The following is a 10,000-nucleotide window of genomic DNA, read 5'->3' on the forward strand; positions in this document are numbered from 1 at the left end:
GTGTGTGTGTGTGTGTGTGTGTGTGTGTGTGTGTGTGTGTGTGTGTGTGTGTGTGAAGACGGTAACCGTGTGTGTGTGTGTGTGTGTGTGTGTGTGTGTGTGTGTGTGTGTGTGTTGTGTGTGTGGTGTGTGTGTGTGTGTGTGTGTGTGTGTGTGTGTGTGTGTGAAGACGGTAACCGTGTGTGTGTGTGTGTGTGTGTGTGTGTGTGTGTGTGTGTGTGTGTGTGTGTGTGTGTGTGTGTGTGTGAAGACGGTAACAGTGTGTGTGTGTGTGTGTGTGTGTGTGTGTGTGTGTGTGTGTGTGTGTGTGTGAAGTAACCGTGTGTGTGTGTGTGTGTGTGTGTGTGTGAAGACGGTAACCGTGTGTGTGTGTGTGTGTGTGTGTGTGTGAAGACGGTAACCGTGTGTGTGTGTGTGTGTGTGTGTGTGTGTGAAGACGGTAACCGTGTGTGTGTGTGTGTGTGTGTGTGTGTGTGTGTAGACTGTGACAGTGTTCCTCATTTGGCTCCTTTTGTTCTTCAGGAGGTGCTCTCCGCTCAACTAGCCTCGCATCTAGCCTACGTACTTCCGCCAAGACACTTGGCTCCGCACTACGTCTGGCACCTGTCCTCTGTGGAGCGATGTTGACCGGTGTTCTGACAAACGGTCCAACATTGTAATTTTATCCTACAGTACGATGTTCTGTCAGACATGTCTGTTAAACGGTCCTGCATCGCCATAGACGTCAGACATGTTTGTTCAACCACTTATAAGTTAAATCCTGATTTTTCCGAAAATGTCCGTCCTGCTTCCTGCAATCGCATCAGATCAAACAAAGCCCAGGCCATGAATACGAAATGGAAATGGTAGTATTATGGGATGGTCAGGACCAGGCTAGCGCTCAACTCCCAACTCAAGTTTTTTTTCAAGGTCTTTGGGTGCGAACAAACAGTAAAGTTCATATTAAGTTGAAAAGTCGGGATGTACATTAAATTCTTGTATTTTATTCTAGTGGGTTAGCATGACAGACAAGACGCTGAAGAAGGCTTTGGCCGAAACGTCTGTGTCTTGCTAACCCAGTAGAATAAAATACAAGAATTAGACCCAGAATGCCACTTTTCTACTAAATATAATTTGGCCCCGCCCTTTCATTCTATTCAGGCTCCTCCCACACTCACTCAGGTACTGATTACACACATGCAGATTTTTTTTTGTGAAAATGATCAGTTAAAGGGACACTGCAGGAAATGGTCAAAAGAGGTACTATGCTGCTTATTGAAACTGGGCTGCCTATTGCCTAATTTGATCTTTACATGAAAGTTTACTAAGTATTAAACAAATGTTTTCTAGTATGGTCCAAGTAGTCATTTTTGCAGCTAAAACTGGCTATTTTTGGAAATTCAAAATGGTGGATCATGGAGAAGATCCCCCTTTTAATGTATGAAAAGTGCACATTTTCCAGTCATAATGAATACTTAGAATTTGATGCTGGTGGTAAGTATGAAAAAGGTAACATTAGTGAATGGGCAGCATGAATTCTGGAAATAAACAACTAAAAATCTCACACAGTGTCCCTTTAAGGCAGTGTTTCCCAAACTGGGGTACGTGCACCCCTGAGGGTGTGCGGCCTGCCATTAGGGGGTGCGCAAGCTGAATAGAGCAATGGTGGATATGTGTGTTTTTTATCCAGCATTAATGAATATCAATTTGTTTTTAATTGTATTGTGAATTGTATGCTGGGAGGGTCCATCTGAAGTGTAGTTTAACTCCGTGACTATTGGAAAATGTAGTAAATCCATACTTGCGTGGTCATCAATGGTGGATATGTGTGTTTTTTATCTAGCATTAATGAATATTAATTTGTTTTTAATTGTATTGTGAATTGTATGCTGGGAGGGTCCATCTGAAAGTGTAGTTTAACTCCGTCACTATTGGAAAATGTGCAGTAAATCCATACTTGCGTGGTCATCAGCACACCATAAATTTGCTTGGGGGTGCGCAAACCTCATTGAATTGTACAAGGGGGTGCGCAGAGAAAAACATTTGGGAACCACTGCTTTAAGGTATAAACACGACGTGGATAAAAACAAACTCTTGGTTTAGGCAGGTAAGTAAATGAACAGTGAGCACAGCTGGGGCTAGTGACTTGGGAAAACCAACAGGGTTTTTCAACACTGGGGTCCACTCCGGAATTCAAATGGGGTCGCCTGAGAAGCGTGGTAAAAAGGAATACTGACAAATTATAATTGTAACATAATGGCCTAACTAGTAAATATTTTGACTGAAAGACCACATACATTCTTCGACTTAAATATCTATATAGGTTTAATAGCATGCAAGTTAGCTCGACATGTTTTTTTTTTTGTCGGTAAATAAATGTGTATGGGGCCCCCAGAAATTTGGGATGTCAAAATGGGGTCCCAGTCCGAAACAGGTTGGGAACCACTGCCACAGTGTCTGGTGAGCAAAAACGATAATGTGATGCCCTGTAGGCTATAGTATGATAGTTAGTGGTGTGCATTGGCACTGCTGCCATCACAATTCCATTCCGATTCAGGAGGTAGCGATTCTAATGGATTCGCATTACATTTCTACTGAAAGCAAAGCAAATGTTCCGTCATTCATGATGAGTCAATGTAAGTAGTCAGATACTGAGCAACAATTTATTGGCTGTTCTCTGTATCACTCTTGCAGTTTTCAATGCTTTGAAGTTCTTTTATTTGATTTAACATTCATTTGCTCCCGAAATGTCAACGGAAGTAATTGAAACTTTAAAATAAATGCTGCATCGATTCTGGAACTTGCCGCCGCATTGAATTGGATCGCCAAATCGATTGTTGTTGACACCACTAATGATGGTTGGGGTGGGGGGCACAGGAGACTACAGGGATAGCACACTGGTGGTGGTGTAGAGAAATGTTTAGTTTCATCTTAGTTTTTGTTTTTCTACTATTGTCCCTGTATTATATAGCCATTTTATTCTCATTATTTGCCATCAGGGGAAGTCCCCTCGTAATAGTAAAACATTCTGGTGTGTAAGCTTTTCTGTAATGGGTCAGGGCAGGGACACTCAACATTATGTGCATCTACTTGGTGTGGTCACAAGGCTGCTGAACCAACAAAATATTACAATACAAACATGTACGTGTGTGAGAAAGATGTTTCTTCTCAGTTGTGCATTTTAAAAACAGAGGGTAAAACCGTGTTGGTATTTAGGATTTTTAATTGAACAGAAAGCTAAAAACACAACATCTCTGCTTGCTACAAGTCTTGCTCCTTGACTGCTGAAAGGGAGGAGCTTTTGAAGGCAGGTGAGGAGTGTGTCAATCAGTCTCAATGAATCAATCAGCTCCACACCTGCATCCAATTACTACTAGTTCCAATTACACAAGTAGGTGAAAACCACCAAGACAAATGCAGTACATATGAGAAATAAAATACTGTTAAAACAAGTTCAAAATAAACAGTTTTAAAACAGCATTTAAAAACATATGCAGAAAGGAAGGCAGATAAAAAATGTGTGTTTTAAAACAGTGAAGATCTCAATCTTCACAACGTGGGACAAGACGACAATGAACATTGGGCAACCGGCCATACGGAACCCCACTTGTGCTAAAGGCTCACTCCATGGACTATGAGGATGGGTTCAATAGGGTTGTCTGCTGTTACAGCTCTGTAGGACTTCAGACAGAGTTGCCCACCGTCCCTTGAAATATGGAATCGACCTGTATTTAGAGATAAAAGTACGGGTTCCGTACAGAGGCGCATCTTGTCACCAGGCCAGGCAGGCAGCCGCTTGGGGTCCCTATATAGTGAATAACAGCTCACACTTTAAACTATAATAGCTCTGATTTGTTTCGAATGTCCATTCTTTTGAGTTTTTGCTTGGGGCCCCCACTGTCACTAGAATCGCCTCTGGTTCCGTATTGAACTGAAACAGGACACAGGACGTTAAAATGCAGGAAATTACATCTAAGAAATGCAAAATTATTTCTTTGCATTGACAGTTCGCAACCCTAACTTCAGAGCTTACTGGGTGGGTGGAATACTTAGCGTCTCCACACAACAAAACTGCATTCATGCCTCACCCGTGACAGGGCAGCCCTAAACAGGGCCCCAAGGGAACAGTGCGGCAGCACAGTACCATGCTCAAGGTGCCTCAGTCATGGAGGAGGATGGGGGACAGTAGAGTACCATGTAGGAGGATGGGGGACAGTAGAGTACCATGGAAAAGGATGGGGGACAGTAGAGTACCATGCTCAAGGTGCCTCAGTCATGGAGAAGGATGGGGGGCAGTAGAGTACCATGCTCAAGGTACGTACCTCAATTAAGGAGGAGGATGGGGGACAGTAGAGTACCATGCTCAGGGTACCTCAGTCATGGAGGAGGATGGGGGACAGTAGAATACCATGCTCAAGGTACCTCAGTCATGGAGGAGGATGGGGGACAGCAGAGTACCATGCTCAGAGTACCTCAGTCATGGAGGAGGATGGGGGACAGTAGAGTACCATGCTCAAGGTACCTCAGTCATGGAGGAGGATGGGGGACAGTAGAGTACCATGCTCAAGGTGCCTCAGTTATGGAGGAGGATGGGGGACAGTAGAGTACCATGCTCAAGGTGCCTCAGTCATGGAGGAGGATGGGGGACAGTAGAGTACCATGGAGGAGGATGGGGGGCAGTAGAGTACCATGCTCAGAGTACCTCAGTCATGGAGGAGGATGGGGGACAGTAGAGTACCATGCTCAGGGTACCTCAGTTATTATGGAGGAGGATGGGGGACAGTAGAGTACCATGGAGGAGGATGGGGGACAGTAGAGTACCATGCTCAGGGTGCCTCAGTCATGGAGGAGGATGGGGGACAGTAGAGTACCATGCTCAAGGTGCCTCAGTTATGGAGGAGGATGGGGGACAGTAGAGTACCATGCTCAGGGTGCCTCAGTTATGGAGGAGGATGGGGGAGAGCAGAGTACCATGCTCAGGGTGCCTCAGTTATGGAGGAGGATGGGGGAGAGCACTGGTTAATTACAGTACACACATAATTAGGGCTGGGTATCACAGCCATGTTCCGGTATCGATTCAATTTCGATTCTTAGGGCTTTGAATCGATTAATCACGATTCAATTCGATTCGATTCATTCTGTATCGATTCAATCCGTTCCCTTCTTGGTGCCAGGATTTCCCCCAAAAGATGCTGTTGCCTCTTTTCAATTGTCATATATAAATGTCAAAGGGCTGTGGCTTGACAGTGTTAACAGATTGCTTATTTGGAATAAGTAGGCCTAGGCCTAATTGACTAATACCTACTGGGTATTTTCCATAGACCTAAACTAAACAAAAAGAACAAAAAGAGAAAGAAAAAAAAAATCGATTTTGTGCCCTGTGAATCGATTTTGTGAATTTTAAATGAAATCGATTGATTATTGATTAAAACGATTATTTTACCCAGCCCTACACATAATATCATGATACAACAGTAATCACACAGACACAGGGCCCAGATTAAGATCATCAATTCTTTTATATCCATAATCCAGCAAAAGTGGCGTACACACGTCAACACTATACAGGCCGGTCAAGTCTTTAGAGCACATACAGTCTCGCGCACACACATCCTCGCATGCATGCATGCACACACACACACACACACATCCTCGCACGCATGCATGGACACACACACACACACACACACACACACACACACACATCCTCGCACGCATGCATGGACACACACACACACACACACACACACATCCTCGCTTGCACGCATGCACAAACACCCTTGCACGCACACACACACATCCTTGCACGCATTCACGCACAACACACACACACACACACCCTTGCATCCACACATACACACACACACACACACACACACACACACACACACATATTGACAATAGTCCATGTGGTCGTGGTTGCCTGTAATTGTCCATTAAAAAGGTTATAAGAAAAGCTCAGAGTCTCTAATGTGTCGTGTCCACAAACATGATCAGCGATTGGCCTCAGCACCTCAGTCCAGCACAGCGACCTCTCCACACACACACACACACACACACACACACACACACACACACGGCCCACAGTCGACCTCTCCACACACACACACACACACACACACACACACACACACACACACACACACACACACACACACACAGTCCAGCACAGCGACCTCTCCACACACACACACACACACACACACACACACACACACACACACACACACACACACACACACACACACACGGCCCACAGTCGACGACCTGTACACACACTTGGGAGTGTGTGTGTGACATATGTCCCTTTTAATTCACAAATAAAACGCTCACCTAGTTAAACAAACACACACCTACACACAGTCAAACACACACAGACCTACACACAGACCTACACAGTCAAACATACACAGATCTACACGCAGTCAAACACACACACACCTACAGACAGTCAAACACACACAGACCTACACACAGTCAAACACACACAGTCCAACACACGTCTTCAGACAAACAGCAAGTCCAGAGGAGGAGGAGGCGGCTCATTAGCTGATTTCCTCAGTTGGCTTGTGTTGATTGGCCGGCCGACTGGTTGCCTTGTGTTGATGGGCTGACTGGCTGGGTGGCTTGTGTTGATTGGCTGACTGGCTGGTTGGCTTGTGTTGATTGGCAGGCCCACTGGCTGCCTGGTGGGCATTTCCTCGACCCGCTGTCGCTAGCTAAGTTAAGTTAGCTACTGTGACGATAGCAATGGCAACACCCATTGACGCGACCACCAACTCCGATGCTAAGTGGCTAACGAGCAACTCTGGTGGTGGCAACCGCAGCCCTAACTGTGGTGTGTTGAGTAGAGTAGTTGGCTCGTTGTGTAGGTTAGTTGGCTAACTGTGTTGTGTTGTGTGGAGTTGTTGGCTAATTGTGTTGTCTTGTGTTGTGTAGAGTCGTTGGCTAACTGTGTTGTGTTGTGTTGTGTTGTGTAGTGTTGTGTAGAGTCGTTGGCTAATTGTGTTGTGTTGTGTAGAGTCGTTGGCTAACTGCCTTGTGTTGTGTAGAGTTGTTGGCTAATTGTGTTGTGTTGTCTTGTGTAGAGTCGTTGGCTGATTGTGTTGTGTTGTGTTGTGTTGTGTTGTGTTGTGTTGTGTTGTGTAGAGTCGTTGGCTGATTGTGTTGTGTTGCGTTGTGTAGAGTCGTTGGCTAATTGTGTTGTGTTGTGTTGTGTTGTGTAGAGTCGTTGGCTAATTGTGTTGTGTTGTCTTGTGTAGAGTCGTTGGCTGATTGTGTTGTGTTGTGAGGGAGGCCAACAGGGCGGGACAATAACACAGGGTCAGTTGTCCCAGGCCCAGGGAGAGAGGGGCCCCAGAATTGGGTCCTCGTAACATGGAACGAGCTGAGCTGAGCCTTTCAGTTGACCTTGTCCCTGGGCCTGTCCAAAAGCTGCCAGCGGCCCTGGGGTCCGTATCTCGAAAGCGTCTTTGCTAACGACGGTAGCAACGTCCTTCCTTCGTAAGAGCGACTCAACTCTCTCTCGACAGCGACACTCACCACTAAATGCAAGGGAATGGTGTTACGTCTTAAGACGGTCTTAAAGGGATACTGTCCCATTTTTGGAAATAAGCTTATTTTACACCTCCCCTTGAGTTAAATAATAGGCTTTTACCTTTCTCCTGTATTCACAACCGTTTTCTAGTTATGGCAGTGCACATTTTACCTCCAAGCTAACAGTTAACATTGAGTCCTATGAGACCAGTTAGCCGCCAGCTGGTCTCATAGGACTCAATGTTAACTGCTAGCTTGGAGGTAAAATTTGCACTGCAATACCCAGATAGCGGTCAAGAGTACAGAAGAACGGTAAAACCCTATTATTTAACTCAAGGGGAGGTGTAAAATAAGCTTATTTCCAAAAATGGGACAGTATCCCTTTAAGACGCTTAGCAACGACAAGAATCAAGAAACGGACCTCTGAAAACCTGCCAGTGGTCCTGTGTGGTTGCCTGGTTAACACCAGGGGTGCATCCCAATATGTGACCTTGCCTCCTCCACTTGCCTCCTCCACTTGCTTCTCGTCATGATGACATCACTGACAACAGCATTATATTTCAATATCTTGCAAAAGCTCAATTGTAAAGTCTTTTTCTCATTTGCAATTGGGATGGTGAATGAAAAACAGTCCCTCAAAAGTTGTTGTGGCGAGGCTGACAGCTGGGAAACTTGATCGTTTTCTCCACGGAGGAGGGGCCAGGAGGCGGGACGAGGAGACAAGCACAAGTGGAGGAGGCAAGGACACATATTGGGATGCACCCCAGACCTAATCACAAGTGAGATTAGGTCTGGGGAGTTGCCTATTGTAAATTCCGTAGAGGGTAGAATACTTGGATATTATGATACACTGCCCTGCTCTCTGATTGGGCAGAGAAACGGAATGCTTGGCCATTATGACACAGGGACCATGATCTTGGCCGTTATGAGTCATCCTCGCCAGACTGTCTTTCAGATCGAAACGATTGAGTAGAACTAAAGGCAGTATGGGAGTTCCCAGGCTACCTGTGTGGTGTGTTGTGTTTGGATTACATTAACTGGCCGATTGCTTGGCTTGGCTTGGCTGGGTTGTGTTTTGTTGAGTTTCGTTGCCATGTGTCGTGTTATATCGTGTCAAGTGTATCACGCCGTATTCATCAGTGGTGCTTCATTACGTCAAGCTGTATCGTACTGTATTATGTGTTGCACTGCATTGAGCCATCATGTATCGTATCGTGTTGTATTGTATTATATTGTAATGAATCCATGAGTTAATCGGTGGCGTTTTGGCGGCCCCTAGAGGATGGCACTATTGGACTGTGTTGTTGTGTTATACTGAGTTGTGTTGTGTTGTTGGCTGGCATTACATACTGAATTGTGTTGTGTTGTATTTGGTGCCCCCTAGGGGATGGCTTTCTTAACTGTATTGTACTGTAATGAATTGTGGCGAATGGCGTTATATTGAGCCGTATTGTATTGTATTGTATTGTATTTGGCGCCCCCTAGGGAATGGCGTTATATTGAGCCGTTTTGTATTGTATTGTATTGAATTGAATTTTATTGTATTGTATGTGGCGCCCCCTAGGGGATAGCTTTATACTGTATTGTATTGTATTGTATTGAATTGTATTGTATGTGGCGCCCCCTAGGGGATAGCTTTATACTGTATTGTATTGTATTGTATTGTATTGTATTGTATTGTATGTGGCGCCCCCTAGGGGATGGCGTTGTGTTCCTGCGGGTCGTGGTGCTGTTCCCCCTGGGGGAGATGCTGTAGCCCCTCCTGGGGCATGTGATGCAGGATGGGCTGGTTGTGGTCCTGCTGTTGCCCCTGTTGTTGCCCCTGGTCCTGGTGGTGGGGGGGCTGGTGGTGCTCGGCCTGCCCCAGATGAGGCTCCTCTCGCTGGGCAGGCGGCTGGTTGTGTCCAGGGGGCGCCGGGTGGAGACCCTGGGGAGGAGGGTTGTTGTCGATGCCCGCTGGGACGTGCTGGGGGAGCAAGAGAGACAAGGTTTTTTTTATATAAGTATTTTTTGGGGGGCTTTTGGGCCTTTATTATCATAAGTAGACATGCACCGGATCCTGATTTTTAGGATCCTGCCGGATACCGGATCCACTGCTTAAGATCCTGCTGGATGCGGAACCGGATACCGGATCCCACGAAAGTGTTGAAACACATAGCCTACTCACACACGTGGGCCCTTTTTATCACGTTGGCTCAAACTATTTTGACTTAAAAGCCTCGGCTACCGGATCCTGGATCCTGGAACCGGATCCGGATAGTCTGAAAAAACCCTATTATCCTGCCGGATCCGGAACCGGATCTTGGATCCTGTACATCTCTAATCATAGGACAGTGTGAGAGTAGACAGGAAATGACTGGGAGAGAGAGATGGGGAAGGGTCGGGAAATGACCCCAACCGGACTCGAACCGGGGTCTCCGTGGGCAATGTAAGCCCAAATGTGGGGGGCTTAGCGCTCTGCGCCACAGCGCCCCCTGCGAGACAA

The 10,000-nt window shown here is 46.0% G+C and overlaps 1 protein-coding gene and 1 long non-coding RNA gene across 2 annotated transcripts in view; both read right to left on the reverse strand.

Moving 5' to 3' along the window:
- Positions 1–5,479: 5,479 nt before the first annotated feature.
- On the reverse strand, positions 5,480–7,558 carry LOC134444116 (uncharacterized). The gene is made up of 2 exons (XR_010033876.1): positions 6,421–7,558; positions 5,480–6,370 (listed from the first exon to the last, which is right to left on the reverse strand). It is a non-coding gene; the product is annotated as an uncharacterized LOC134444116 (long non-coding RNA).
- A 1,250-nt stretch (positions 7,559–8,808) lies between these two features.
- LOC134444105 (nucleobindin-2-like) overlaps positions 8,809–10,000 on the reverse strand; it is a 29,058-nt gene continuing 27,866 nt past the window's right edge. The window contains exon 15 of the mRNA XM_063193563.1: positions 8,809–9,481. Coding sequence (XP_063049633.1) covers positions 9,209–9,481 — 273 coding nt within the window. The 3' untranslated portion in view covers positions 8,809–9,208. The remainder of the gene's footprint in view (positions 9,482–10,000) is intronic.

Source organism: Engraulis encrasicolus, unplaced genomic scaffold (assembly GCF_034702125.1).
Source record: "Engraulis encrasicolus isolate BLACKSEA-1 unplaced genomic scaffold, IST_EnEncr_1.0 scaffold_45_np1212, whole genome shotgun sequence".
Lineage (NCBI taxonomy): Eukaryota > Metazoa > Chordata > Actinopteri > Clupeiformes > Engraulidae > Engraulis > Engraulis encrasicolus.